Here is a 16215-nt window from a genome sequence, read left to right as displayed (position 1 = left end):
GCCAAAAGTAAACTGAACAATAATTTAATCGAGTTATTGCAGCTACCTTAATTAAAAAAACCAAATCGATTAAAAATCAAATTTCATGAATATTAATCGTTTTAATCGCTTAAATATGAATATTAATTGTTTTAAATTTAGACGCTCTCTTGTCGCGCGATCCCCTTTATTTGTGCCCCTATCTACTATAAAGACCAGATCGAGAAGAGAACTACCAACCTCATCTTTCTTTTTATTAAGAAATGAATTATAATTAGTTGCACCTTTCACATAGGCTAGTTGGCAGGTTAGTGGCAGATTAGATTGTAACCATGAGCGAAATCTCGTCTCGTTCTCGTTTCTCGTAAGAAATAGGACTTCTCGTGAGAAACGAGAAATAGAAAATTCTCGCGAGAAGTAGAACGAGACTTAAATATTATATATTTTCCAAATTTAAAATTATTATAATTTACAAAATGCTTAATAATTTGTTTTTTTAATTAATATTTTGACTCCGTGATTTTAATTAGATTTTTTAATTAGATTTTTTTTAAAAATCTAATTAAAAAATTTTAATTAGATTTTAAATATTTTTAATTAGATTTTAAATACAAAAACTTTTCGTATAAAATGGTGCACTTTCGACTTAATTTCATTAGTTTACCAGTGGAATTCAACTTGACACATTGTTCATATTGAAAAGAAATATTCTTGCCTCATTTCAACGATCAAAAATGTCACCAAGAAAAAACAAAATTTTTAGATATTTTCAAAAAACAAGTGACGGTGCTAAATGCAAGGCGAGAAAAAAGTCTTTGAAAACAAAAGATGGAAACACAAGTGGACTTCATCGTCACCTCGAAAAAAAACACAGCCAAGATTACGTTGAGTATTCTGAAAAAACTGACGACTCTCTTCTTCCTTCTCCTAAGAAGAAACAACGAACCATGGTCGAAATGCTTGAAACAAACTCCAAATATGACAAAGACAATTCCATTCAAAAGCAGTTTGACTCTGCAATGCTGGATTACTTTTGCACTGATCTGGCATCCTTTTCAGCAGTCGAAGGAAGAGGTTTCAAGAAATTGTTTGACATTGCAAACCCTAAACTAAGCCTTCATCACAGAACAACATTCAAGAAAGCTTTCAGTTCGGTCAAGAGAAGTTCAAGCTGGAATGAAGAGCATAATAACGGAGATTACGCCAAATCTAAAAAGTGATGCATTTACTTCTGACTTTTGGACTTCTAGAGCTCAGGACAGATACATCTCTTGGACTTTTCATGCTATTGACGAAAATTAGAGACTACATCACTGGACACCCCATGTCCAACAGTTCCCAGGCAGACACACAGGTATCTTAATTGAAGGAAAGCTGGATTTTTTCTTAGAAGAACTACATTTGCTGGCTGATTTGCCAATGTACTGCATGAACGACCAGGCAAGAAACATAAAACTTGCAGTCAAATTGACAAAGCGCCTTGACCAATACTTGTGCAACAATCATATTTTGCAATGTGCAGTTCGAGACTCATTTGAAATGACTGCTGGAATGGATGATGCGTTGCAAACATGCAAAGATTTGGCTTCTTTAACTCACCAGTCAACAGTTGCAGCTGAGTTGCTTGAATCAGAATCAGACGCTCAAGGAATCAATTTTAGACAATTACGCCAATCTATTGACACAAGATGAAATAGTTAACTGGATTGCATGGCTTCTGTCCTACATCTAAAGAGTGCAATTATTAGCTTATGTGCAAATTAAAATAATTTTTTTTCAAAGACCATGAGTGCATCACAGTGGAAATCAATCAAGGGAGCAGTAGAAATTTTGGCACCACTTAAAGAAGCTACAGAAACGTGGTCGGCTGAGTCTATTCCAACAATTAACACTGTCGCCGATTCTCTACTGGAATAGCTAACTTGCGCTTCAGTTTTGAATTAGGGGACAAATCTGCTGGAAGGACTCTGGCAACAGGTTGGCACCCAACATTATCCTTAACCAGTGAGACTAACCATTCTTTTGTTGTTTGAAATTTTTTGAAGAGCTTCAAGTCCCTTTAAAAGCAGGATTTAAGTAGTTTGCTGCAGCACTCAATAAGTTTCCAGTGTGACAAAGAGGAAATCTTTTCTCAATGCAGCTTTTCAAGTTTTTTGCATACAAGACACCGTAGCCATTTTTTCCATCCGTCTCAATAAATTGATCAATTTTGTTATGGATTAAATCAAAGTTTTGAAAAATGTCTAGGAAGAAAAAATTCTAAACACGCGCTTATTTCTTTTGTATAATCAATATCATAATGCAGTATTTTAATTTAATTAAATATTTTTAAAAAGTATATACCTGTATAAAAATAATTTTCTTTACAGCAATCAAAAATGTTATTTATTTCAAAAGTTATGCATTATTAAACTAACAGCTCGCTTTACGCTAACTCACTGCAAACTAAGCTGAGATTAAAAATATCCACAACTTGAGTGCGTATTAAAAACAAACTAGGTAATTAATTTAAAAATAGACCACGTTTGTTATCACTTTGGTGGGTTTACTTTAAGATACCACAAAAAAAAATCTTTTTTAGAACTTAAAAAAATTGGGTTTCTGCCAAAAAATCGGGTCTCAGAAACCATAGTGGATTTGAGTAAACGACACTGATCTCAATAATAACTGGATAGCGCAACTCCGAACAAAACCTCTAATTTTTTGACGCCAAAATCGCCATATTGGAAAGCCCCAAGAATTTAAATCCCGTAAGCTTTTAGTTCTGTTTTTCGACTAATCGCTTTAAATACGCAGTATCAAATTACAGCTAAGAAAATACAAATATGAGCGGATTAAAAAAAGATCTTCGAGGTTCAGAGTGTTCTGCTTATGGGTGCAAAAAAAGGAAAAGAACTGGGGGCTTAGGAAGTGATAGTTCAGGAAGTTCCGATGAAGAATCTGTTGTTAAAAGAAAATTAAGAAGAACTTTTCATTTGTATGTAATGACCACTGCTTTCTTTAATAATATTATAAAAAACAATAGTATTATAATTAGATTAATATTATAATATATCTCTATCATAGAATCTATGACAATAATATATATATATATATATATATATATATATATATATATATATATATATATATATATATATATATATATATATATATATATGTATATATATATATGTATATATATATATGTATATATATATATATACATGCATATATATATATACATGCATATATATATATACATGCATATATATATATATATATATATATATATATATATATATATATATATATATATATATATATGTATATATATATATACATGCATACCTGCTTTGTGCTTTCTATTGCTACAAGAAATCCAATAAAAGCAGTCTTTCTTTTTGTTGTGTGCATTTCTGTACCCATTTCATTTTGAAGACCAGTTATGTACCTGGCAATTTTATTTTATATTAATATTTAATTTAATATACAGATAAAAGGTAACATACAGGCAACTGAATATAAAGAGACAGAGAAATAAATATAAAAGCATTTAAACAATTTAATTTAAATATTTATAAAATATACCTTATATTTATAAAATATACTGTAGCTTCACAACCTTTAAATTGTGGTAACTTAAGTTCAGTCCAACAGTATTCGATAGCATCAGCAACACTAGAACTAAACACTTGAGCTGCAAGGTTAACTTTCATTTTCTGTTGCCTCCAATCTATATGTTAAGATTTAAGTTTATTACCAAGTCTCAGACCCTCCGCATCTTGAAGGTTGTGTAAATCTTTAATATATTTCCAGCATATTTGTTTTTTTTCTGAATAAAACAAAATGCCTTTTTCTGCTAATGTATTTCTCATCAGTTTTAGCATATGACATACATCAAGAAGAAGAAAAATTTTTTCATTTACTATTAGTGGATGTGAAAATGAAGGTACCATTTTAGTAACTTTCAATGAAACCCCAAGTTCTGCTAGCATACTAAAATGGCAAGATGGACCATCACAAGTAATTGATACAACTTTGACACCTGCATCAGACAAACGCTGAATACAGATTCTAATGAGATTAGCTCTTTCACTTCCATTGAGACCATTAATAAAAAAATATCCACATGGAACTTCCCATGAGCTATTAACACATACAACCATAAAAACTAATACATCCTTTGCTACAGGTGTTGAGTCATCGTCTATATCATAGCCAAGATCAACGTAACCACTGTATTTTTCACCGTCCCATGATATATGTTTTTTAATGCTCATTTCATCCAACATGAGAGAGCAAACTACTGTTTTATCTTTACATTTTGCTTCTTCAACTTTTATCTTTATAGCTTCAAATGCAGGTTTTGTAAAACCAGGATTCACATCAATTTTTGCATACCATTTTCGAATGTGTGATTGACAAGGCATGGCAAAATCAAATGCTTTGCGCACAAACTCATATGCTTTTGTAGAATAAAATTGCAACGTCAATACAAATGCCTTTAATTCAGGGGGATATTTTTTCCCCTTTTTGGAATGCTTACCAGTAACAATTTTTTGCATAAGTGCTCTTAGTACTCCAGAAAATGTCTTTAAAAGCATTTCTTGATAGTTTTGGGAAATCATTTTGTTTTTATTCTAACTTTGAACCACAGACTTGATAGAAATTACTGTTTTTTTCATTCTGCTACACTTTCGTTGAACAATTTTTAGCTTTTTTTTTAAAATGCAAATTTTTTGATGGCTCGTTTCAAGTTTTTTATTTAATTCCATATAGCTAGAGCAGCACTCATCCACTATAGTCGATTCTTTGTTTTCATTATGTACTTCAGTTTGCAATTTTATTGCCTTTAATATATATAAATATATATATATATATATATATATATATATATATATATATATATATATATATTTATATATATACATACATATATATATATATATTTTATATTTGTATTTATAAGTATATATAATATATATATATATATATATATATATATATATATATATATATATATATATATATATATATATATATATATATATATATATATCTATATATATATATATATATATATATATATATATATATATATATATATATATATATATGTATATATATATATATATATATATATATATATATATATATATATGTATATATATATGTATATATATATATATATATATATATATATATATATATATATATATATATATATATATATATATATATATATATATATATATATAAATATATATATATATATATATATATATATATATATATATATAAATATATATATATATATATATATATATATATATATATATATATATATATATATATATATATATATATATATATATATACATCAGGCCTTGTTACGAGATTTCGCTGCGTAGCGAAAACGCGTAGCGCATTTCTAAGTAACTCAACTCAGCAAATATATTTTGCATCGTTAGAAGTTATATTGCGTCACTAGCGTCTTTTCAAGTACCGCATTGTAATTAAAGTTATTTTATTAACGCGTTAAAAATCATACAAACAGTTTGTTTTTTTCTCACTATAACAAAAGTTACAAATAAAATCTAAGTTCTTATTAAAAAAATCATTTTTATTATTTTTTTCAAATATGAACTAAATTTTATTTTGAAAAAAATATTTTTTTCATGAAACGTAAAATGTTTGTTTATTTTCTTATGATTTTATATTTGGTTTTTGGTTATTTTATTAACTGTTAATACATTTTTTCTTATTTAATTTGTGAACTCTTTTTAATAATGTTTTTAAACAATAAAGTTTTTTTTTGTTATTTATCAGTTGCCGATAACATATTCGTGATCATAATTTATTTTCATAAATTAATTGAACGTCATTAAAACTTTACGTTATTGAATTAACAATAAACAAAATATCTTATTAATAAAATATTTACATCAAAATAAATCGTGCATTTTTTAAACTTATTATGACTAAAAATAATTTTTATATTTAAAAGGAATTTATATATTTAATTCCTTAAGATAAAACTTAAAACACTTTTTTTTTTTAACTAATTTTTAATAACAAAAAAAATAAAATGAAACAAACTGTTTCTTTAACAAAAAAATCTATTATTTTACAATTGCGGTTAAATGCTTTTACTTACGACTTTATTTCTTCTGAATAAACGTCACGTTAACGGTAATCAAAAGATAATTTAAATATTCTAAAAGATATAAGTTTTTGCGTAGCGCAAAACTGCTGAACGCGTAGGCAAATCGCCTTTTCGCAAGCAAAATGCGAGCTGCGTAGCGCTTCTTAACAAGGCCTGATATATATATATATATATATATATATATATATATATATATATATATATATATATATATATATATATATATATCATAAATATATATAATATATACATATAAATACAAATATAAAATATATATACATATATATATATATATATATATATATATATATATATATATATATATATATATATATATATATATATATATATATATATATATCATAAATATATTTATTAATTTACTATTTACTATAAACAGCCTCAGGAACCTTTGGGTTGTAATACACTAACATTGCCCAACTAATGATTCATACAACAATGTGTAAGCTGTTTACCTTGCAAATATGTTACAAGCCTTAGGCATTTTGCAGCGGGTAATTAAGAATTAAAAGGTGCATACTGATATATACTTAAATCTAATTATATATTTGTGTATATATATATATATATATATATATATATATATATATATATATATATATATATATATATATATATATATATAGAACTTTGTGCTTTACAAACCCTTTTTAAATGGTCAGGAAACTGTTTAAATTGAGTAGGTGTAGCATTATTTCTAAGTCGAACTGTCTGACCAGTTCTATCAATGTCTCCTTCCATAAAATGGTCTGAGCAAATAACACCAGATTTACTTGGTTGCCAATTATCACGATGCATCTTTAAAATCCATTCTCTCTTACGGTCTTCATTTAAAGGAAATCTAAAACATATTAATGTTATAAGCAATGCTTATACATACATATATATATATATATATATATATATATATATATATATATATATATATATATATATATATATATTATATATATATATATATATATATATATATATATATATATTATTGTCATAGATTCTATGATAGAGATATATTATAATATTAATCTAATTATAATACTATTGTTTTTTATAATATTATTAAAGAAAGCAGTGGTCATTACATACAAATGAAAAGTTCTTCTTAATTTTCTTTTAACAACAGATTGTGGGGAAATTTTTAATACTTTCCCTGAGACACTAATGATTTCACTCGTTTATCAATTTTATTTTATTTTCATCTGACTGCGAATAAATTATTTACAAATATCACCCTTTTTATATAAAGTTTAGAACCACAAAATAAATAAACTTAATTACAAGTAATTACGTTGGCGTAATTTTCCCATACCTCTACGAAGACCACATCATTTCAAATACATTAATGTTTATATTAAGAAACAACCGCTAATTGTTGTTAGTATCTTGGAAGACGTAATTCACCACACACTCCCCCGATTAAAGCTGAGACTTCGGCTTTAATCAGCCATCTCGTCTTCCATGATGGAACTGATTATTTGTCGTGCATTTAATTTCGCCTGTCTTGGTTCTCTTTTCAAGGTATCCTCTTCGGCCTTGGTTTCTAAATTCTCTTCCGATTCGATTCCGCTTTCTGCCCCACACCCCATTTCCAAGTCGCACACCAACTGAATTGGTCGTTCAATTACATAACCATTTCCAAGACGTATTTTAAAGCCACGAATAACTCCATCCTTCCCCTTAATGTTGTTTTCAATTCGACCAATGTTGAGAAGAGCCTTGTCCTTCACATCGTCTTTTATGAGTACCATACTTCCGACCTCTGGGAGTTTCACGTTACCTCTCTTTTCCCTTGCTTGTTGTCGTTCTTCCATTGCGTGCACGTACTCGTTCATCCATCTTTTCCTTAAGTGATTCTTACAACTTTTCACAAACTTGATTCTCCGTAATGCGCAATCATCCCTTGTTATTAAATCGATATCTTCTTCAAGCAAAACTGCCGGTCTACCCCTCATTAATACATTTGGTGTTAATACTTGCTTATCGAATTGGTCACCTTGATAACAAAGTGGTCTATTGTTCATAACGCATTCCACATCCAGCAATACTTCTTCCAATTCAAAGAAGTTTAGGATGCCTTTCCCAATTGTTTTTGACAAACTTTTCTTCATTATCCCTATTAATCTTTCAAACAAACCTCCCCACCATGGCGCTCTTGATAAATTAAACCTCCATTTTATGGCTGTGGTAGCAAGATAGTTTGCGAGATTTTCATCCTTCTTAAGTGTTAGTAACCACTTCCCTGTTGCCACAAACGTTTTTGCGTTATCACTAATCATCATTTGTGGTGGTCCTTTTCTTACAACAAACTCCTTTAAAATTCTCTGAAATTCTCCTGCCGTTAGGTCATGACAAAGTCTAAGGTAGACAGCTCTTGTACATGCGCATGTAAACAGTGCAACATAACATTTTTCAACCAACTTCCCTTGCGCTTTATACTTTAGCGGACCGGCAAAATCAACACCTGTAACCGTAAACGGTTCGATATTTTCAGTTCTAAAACGTGGTAACATTGCTCTTGTTGGCGGTAACAGCGGTTTCACTCTATATCTCTTACATAGATTGCATTCACGAATGACCTTCTTTACAGCAACTCTCAAATTTGGTATCCAAAATCTTTCTCTAATGCTACTCATTGTATCTCCTACTCCCCCGTGTAACGTTTTCGCGTGATGATACTCAATAATTTTTAGAGTTAGTTGAAAACCTTTTGGTACAAATATTGGATTATACCCAGAGACTTTTCCATGACACCTCCAAAGCTGTTTTTCATCCTGTTTAAGTTCCACATTGGACTTTATCGCAACAGCTTCTTGTAGTAACTTAAGATTCACCAACTCCGCTTCTATCATCTCTTCAGCATTCAGTGGTCCTGTTATTTTTTCTTCATTCCGACAATTGTAAATAAACCTTTTTATGAAAGATGATATTCTTATGATTTTCCAATACTTGTGTTTACTCAATATTTCCTTAAATATATGAAGTCCCTTTATTTCTTCTGTTGCCATACTGACGTTCTCTCTTAAATGAATAGTTTCACATAATGCGTTCGGCGTTTCAAATATTTCTGGTTGAATTGGCCAATTTTCTTTGTGTTTTAACCATATAGGTCCATTGAACCACAAACTTGTTAGTTTCTCAGGACTTACTCCTCTTGTTCCAAGATCACTTGGGTTTTCTTTTGTTGGGACATAAAGCCATTTTACTTCTCCATTTAATAATATCTGTTGAACTCGGTTCCTGACAAATTGTGACCAACTGCCCCTTTCTTTTAACCAATAAAGTACTGCAGTACTGTCAACCCAATGATATACTTCAATAATATTATACTTGTTCAATGTCTTCCTAACGTGATTCATTAACTTGCTCAAGGTGTGTGCTGCTACCAGCTCCAGTCTAGGAATACTAAGATCCCTTGGTGCGATCCGTGCTTTCGCTACAAGTAAGTTACTGGTTTTCGAATATCGGTGGCTCACTGCAATGTAGATGCATGCACATACTGCTGATTTACTTGCATCTGAAAATCCATGGAGCTCCATTTCAATACTTCTTTCAGACAGAACGCTCCGCGGAATTGAAATAGTTCTTTTAATTCGTATTGCCTTGATCCAGGTCTTCCATTCTTCTGAAAGTTCATATGGAATTTGTTGATCCCATCCGAGTTTTAACAAGCATAGCCGACTGTATAATATTTTTCCAGTGATTAAAATAGGTGCACTAAATCCCAATACGTCAAAAACACTGTTAATGGCGGATAGCATTTTCCTTTTTGTTATCACTTCTTTATCTCCACTATTGATGCAAGCAGTAAAGTCAATCGATAGTTGATCCGTTTCTTTGTTCCAAGGAATCCCAAGTATTTTTGTTGATTTGCCCTCAGCGTTGCTTCCCAATTTGCTCACGTTGCTATGCCATTTGTGCAGCTGGAACCCAGCTTTCATTAAGATTTGCGTTGATTCATTTTTAAACCTGATAAGTTCATCTTCCGTTTCTCCACCTGCTTGTATATCATCGACATAAGTATCTTCTTCCAAAGCAAGCACCGTTTTAGGATAAATGTCCTTGTATTTTGATATATGCTTTTTAATGGTAGCACCAAGAATGTAAGGGCTTGAACTTGAACCAAAAATCACCCTTGTAAATCGTAAATCCGTTAATTCCATATTCTTCAAGTCCTTATACCAAATTAAGCGTTGTGCGTCTCTATCCATTTCGTGTATTCGAATTTGTAGAAACGCCTTCTTCACGTCAGCTAAAACGCAGAGTTTATTCATTCGATTTCGTACGAGTATGTCAAAAATTAATGGTTGCAGCGATGGTCCCACTTCTAGACAGTCGTTTAATGAAGGTGACTGAGCGTCTTTTCTAGCTGAACAATCATAAACAATTCTCATTTTTGTTGACTCGGCATTTTCCTTGACTACTGCTTGATGAGGAACGTAGTGAATAATTTCTCCCGTAGGTTTTTCTGGTGCCATTTCCAATATTCCCTCATTGATCTGTTCCATCATTATTTCATTATACTGTTCTAGTTTTTTAAGTTTTTTCAATCGAGTCGTCACACTTCCCAATCTTTTAAGAGCCAGGTTTCTGTTATTTGGTAGTTTAACAACACCCTTTTTCCACGGCATTCTGGTTTCATAGAAACCTTCTTCGGTTTGATGCAGTTTTTCGCTGAAGTCTTGGTGGAACATTGACTCACTATTTGTGTCCGATAATCCAAGTACTTCTAAACTACACATTTGCTCAAACTCATCACGACCAGTGTTCAATAAGAAACTTCTCTCAATACCTGAACTAAATTGTGTTCGTCTCCCAGAAAGAGTCCATCCCAACATCGTTAATTCGGCTCCGGGATCTTTATCCGGATTTTTTCCGAGAACTACCGGTTCCGTGGTTTTTATTCGCTGATAATCAGCCGCACCGAGTATAATGTGAACAGGTTGAAGTTCGTCACTCCCTTCATCATCGCTAAATTTCAGCCTCCTCAATTTTGCAAAATGCTTCTTAACATCCTTGATCATCGGATTCGGTAAAAAGGTGAGTGTTTCCTTTTCTGCGTTGGCGCATTCGACTTTGATGCTAAATTCCGGTATTGTCGTTGATTCTAGCGTAACCTTATATATTTCCACACGCTTGTCCACAGTTCCATAGAGCTGTTCAATACTTTTATATTCCTTTCGTGTAGGTTTCAACTTTAGTTTTGTTATCAAATTCGTACATATATAGGAACTTCCAGCACCCGTATCCAACATTATCCTTACTTTTTCACCATTTACTTTTGCGATCACTGTTGGGTGAATAGTTGTGCTTGCATTAAGCACCGTTCCCATGTTTTCTTTTTTATTTTCAATGTTACCATCCATTGTTGCGTTCCTATCTTGACAAATGGACGTGTGATGTTTTTTGTTGCACTTTCTGCATCCTCTTGATTTACAATTTACCGCCGAGTGTCCGTAACCAATGCAGTTGTAACATAATCTTTTGTTTGTTAAAATCTCCCTGCGTCTTGCAACAGTTAGTACTTTTGTACAATCTTCGCTTTTGTGATTTTGTAACCCACAGTAGACACATCCATGCTTTCCACTAGTTGCCCTGGTTTCTTTGTCATAAAGACTGCCATTGTATTGTTTAAACGTAGTGCCTCGATGTTCATAGGGCCTTGACTGAACGTTCGTGTTCTTTTTATCGCCCTTTGTTTGTTCGTCGCTTGAGTTAAAAGTTGAGTTCAACGGATTCCTTTCAATGTACCTTTGCAACTTTTCGACAAGTTGCTCCAGTCCCCATTCTCCCCATCCATCATCGTTTTGTGTAAGTATTTCACGAACTGGTCCAAGTTTATCCATCAATGAATACACGAATGATTGAGCCGTTTGTAGTTTCTGCATAGTTTTCAATGTTCGTACAGTTCTTGCAAGCTTGTTGTAAAAGTCGTGAACTTCTTTGATTTTGTACGAGCTATGTATAGCCGTCAATCCTTCCAAATCTTTAATCAATGCTTTGTGAACCCAAATATCTTTTCCGTAAGTTTCTTGTAGTATGCGTTTAGCTTCATCGTATCCTTCCAACGAATGAGGTAAACCAAGTATATCCTCCCTGGGCTTTCCTTCGACAAGTTCCAGCAAGTAGTTGAATTTGCTGATGTTCGATATGTTTGAGTTGTCAACTTCTACCGTGAATTGATTCCAAAATCGCAACCAGTCTTTATAATCGCCATTAAATTTTGTAATTGTGTACTTTTGAAGTTTGACAGATTGTTTAGTAGCTTCGTTTTCGTTTCCAAGAGATTTACGCAATGTTTCTTTCATTTTTAGTTTCTTTAAATACCATTCTTCTTCGCTTTGAAGTTTTCTCAATGAGGCTTGTTCTGCTTCTTTTTGAATCGTTAACTGCTGTTCCACTATTTGTTTTTCATACTCAAATTTTCTGACACATTCGTTTTTATTTATCGAATCCAACTTGTCCACCATTTTGTTTTTGATTTCAATTGCTGCTTCTACTTCCATTACTGGTTTCGAAAGCCATTCTTCAACTGAATCGATGCTTTCGCCGTCGTCAAGCATTTTCCTGGTCAGCTCATCCTTTGCCATTTCAAATCTTCCCAATAAATTTGTTATTTTGTCCAGCGCCAAGATTATGCTTGATTTGTCGCCATTAATCGTGTTGCGTTCTATGTTTTTAATGTTTATTCTTATCATGCTGACTTCTCTTTGGTAAATTCGCTCTTGGTCCATTCTTTACTAACTCGTAGGTTTCGTAGGTCCTGGCAGGGTCGCCACCTTTTAGTGTGGGGAAATTTTTAATACTTTCCCTGAGACACTAATGATTTCACTCGTTTATCAATTTTATTTTATTTTCATCTGACTGCGAATAAATTATTTACAAATATCACCCTTTTTATATAAAGTTTAGAACCACAAAATAAATAAACTTAATTACAATTAATTACGTTGGCGTAATTTTCCCATACCTCTACGAAGACCACATCATTTCAAATACATTAATGTTTATATTAAGAAACAACCGCTAATTGTTGTTAGTATCTTGGAAGACGTAATTCACCACAAGATTCTTCATCGGAACTTCCTGAACTATCACTTCCTAAGCCCCCAGTTCTTTTCCTTTTTTAGCACCCATAAGCAGAACACTCTGAACCTCGAAGATCTTTTTTTAATCCGCTCATATTTGTATTTTCTTAGCTGTAATTTGATACTGCGTGTTTAAAGCGATTAGTCGAAAAACAGAACTAAAAGCTTACGGGATTTAAATTCTTGGGGCTTTCCAATATGGCGATTTTGGCGTCAAAAAATTAGAGGTTTTGTTCGGAGTTGCGCTATCCAGTTATTATTGAGATCAGTGGTTATTATTGAGATCAGTGGTTTAACCGCTCATCCTTTTATTCAGTCTATAAAAACGTATATTTTTTGAAGTGCTACAAACAGTTGTATTTAAGTGATTGGAATACGTATTTAAGAATAAAATTAAAAAAAAACGTTTTTGATCAGATGTTTTAGTAGTGTTTTTTCAAATGTTCTTGTAAATCTAAAATAATGGTGTACAAAAACGCCTAAGATCAATTTATGTTTTATAATTAATCTTATATTATTAATTTTATAGCTTTTAAAATTGTTTGTTTATAAATAGATTGTTAATTCCAACTTTATTAAACGAGGTTAAAATTAACAATGAATAAGCAAAAGGAAAAGTTTTTAAATATTATATAAAAAATAATAATGAGGATTAATATATTAAAGTTATGTAATTTTAACCATAAAAAAAAATATAATATACAAAAACATAAAAATTAAATTTTCTTACCATGAAAATTGGCAACATCTTATAATTATAATCGAAATATTATTTTGATATATCTGATATATCAAAATGTTATTTTGATATATTTGATTTATCAAAATGTTATATTGATATATCTGCTATATAGAAATGTTATTTTGTCTTATACCAATCTATAGTACTTAATAAATAATTAATGTAATAAATGTACTTAATAATAAATGTACTAATAAATTTAAAAAAGCTAATAATAAATGTACTTAATAAATAATTAATGTAACAAAAAAAAAATAATTAATTAATATTTTGATTTTTTAATTTAACGAACTTTTAATAATTACTTTTAATTTTAAAAATTTTAGAGAATATAACAATTTTTTTAAACTCTCTCAACATTACAAAAGGTAAATAGAATTATTACTATTATTCAGTGATTAAATACAAATACAATAATCTATTTATGATTTGATGAAGAGGTGCTACACCAGGCCCCCCTATGCTGACGAACATGGAGAAACTACAGACAAAGCAGCAATTATATCTATAAAGTTACTTTCTTATGTTGTTTTTGAAAGCGTTGATGGATTGAGCGTTCACTGCTTCTTGCGAAAGCGCATTCCATGGAGCGACAACTCTATTTGAAAAAAAGTTATACCGCTCCTCGCAGTTTTTTACCATCTGACGTTCTAGTTTATGGTTATGGCCTCTTAGAATATACTTATCTTTACTTTTTGAAATTTTTTGTGGGACGACAAAACTAACAAGCTCGAGTTTACGAGTAATTTTGAATTGCTCGATAAGATTTGCTCTTTTACGGCGTTCTTCAAGAGTTGTTAAACCGAGCCGTTGGAGTCGATAATCATAGGTCATGTGTTTAATAGTCGATATTGTTTTTGTTGCTCGACGTTGGACTTGCTCGAGAATGGCTGATTTTAAATGCGGTGACCAGGCTTGTACAGCAAACTCAAGATGGGGGCGAATGTAAGTGAGATACAGAGAGCGCCATAAATAAAAACTGCGACTGCGAAATGTTTTTTTGAGTCGCCCTAGCACTCTATTTGCTACTGATGCGGCTGACTCTATTTGCGGTCTAACGTTAAGGTCATTCGAGACCATCACACCAAGGTCTCTTTCGACTGCGGTTTCTTCGAGAGGACGACGGGTGCCGTCGACGTTTGACATTGAGTATTTGTACGTTGACTTATTACATCCGCGCCCAACATGCATTACTTTGCATTTCTCAACGTTGAAATGCAAGAGCCAAATATGTGACCATTTCACTGCTCTGTCAACTTCATCTTGGAGAGTGATGTTGTCCGACTCCTTTTTTAATTATCCCTATTATTTTGCTGTCGTCGGCAAACAGTTTCATATGATGAGTAATACTGTCCGGCAGGTCGTTTACAAAGATTACGAATAGCAATGGGCCATAGACCGAGCCTTGAGGCACTCCACTAGTGACTGCTTTCCATTCAGAAGTAATGCTGTTTATATCCACTCGTTGACATCGATTGCTTAGCCAAGCTGCGATCCAGTCAAGAAGAGCGCCTTGAATACCGTACGCTCTCAGCTTATGAAGAAGGCTTTTATGTGGTACTTTGTCAAACGCCTTTGCAAAGTCTGTGTAAATGACGTCTACTGCGTGTCTGCAGTGAGTTGCTTCCGTCATGATATCCCGAGTTTCTAAAAGGTTTGATACACATCCCTTACGATGAACAAAGCCATGCTGATTTGGAGAAATTAGACCATTAGCAACGCAGTGTTCCATTATTCTTTTTTGTAAAATACTTTCCATAATTTTGCAAGGTATGGAAGTGAGCGAGACTGGCCGGTAGTCGGATGCTTTAAGCCTACTCCCCTTCTTGAAAATAGGTGTTACATTCGATTTTTTCCATAATTCAGGAACTACACCGTTTGCAAACGAGCACTTATAGATAAGCGAAAGAGGCTTGGCAAAGGTAGCTGAACATTTACTAAGGACCCTTGGATGTAATCCATCGTAGCCGGTTAATTTCTTTCATCAAGGTTGTTTAGGCATTTTTGTACTATATCGATGGAGAAACTTGCTGGATCGACGACTCAAACTGCTTCAGTACGACTTTCAAAGCCTGGTATTGAACCTTCGGGCTCTAAAACAAAGACTGATTGAAAATAGTTATTTAACGATGCGCTGATATCGCCGGTATCGGTTGTGATGTTGCTAATTACTGTTTCAAGCGATGTAATGTTGTTACTGACGCTCTGTTATATTATTTATTATAATTATATTATTCTAA

At 31.8% G+C, this 16215-nt stretch overlaps 1 protein-coding gene across 1 annotated transcript; it reads right to left on the bottom strand.

Moving 5' to 3' along the window:
- Nucleotides 1–7584: 7584 nt before the first annotated feature.
- LOC136086808 (uncharacterized) lies at nucleotides 7585–12879 on the bottom strand. The gene has a single exon (XM_065809298.1). The coding sequence runs from the start codon at nucleotides 12877–12879 to the stop codon at nucleotides 7585–7587; it is 5295 nt and encodes a 1764-aa protein (XP_065665370.1).
- Between the last annotated feature and the right edge of the window lie 3336 nt (nucleotides 12880–16215).

Source organism: Hydra vulgaris, chromosome 11 (genome assembly GCF_038396675.1).
Source record: "Hydra vulgaris chromosome 11, alternate assembly HydraT2T_AEP".
In the NCBI taxonomy this organism is placed as follows: Eukaryota; Metazoa; Cnidaria; class Hydrozoa; order Anthoathecata; family Hydridae; genus Hydra; species Hydra vulgaris.
The sequence above is the reverse complement of the archived record's forward strand: the minus strand, read 5'-3'. Positions and strand labels throughout refer to the sequence as shown.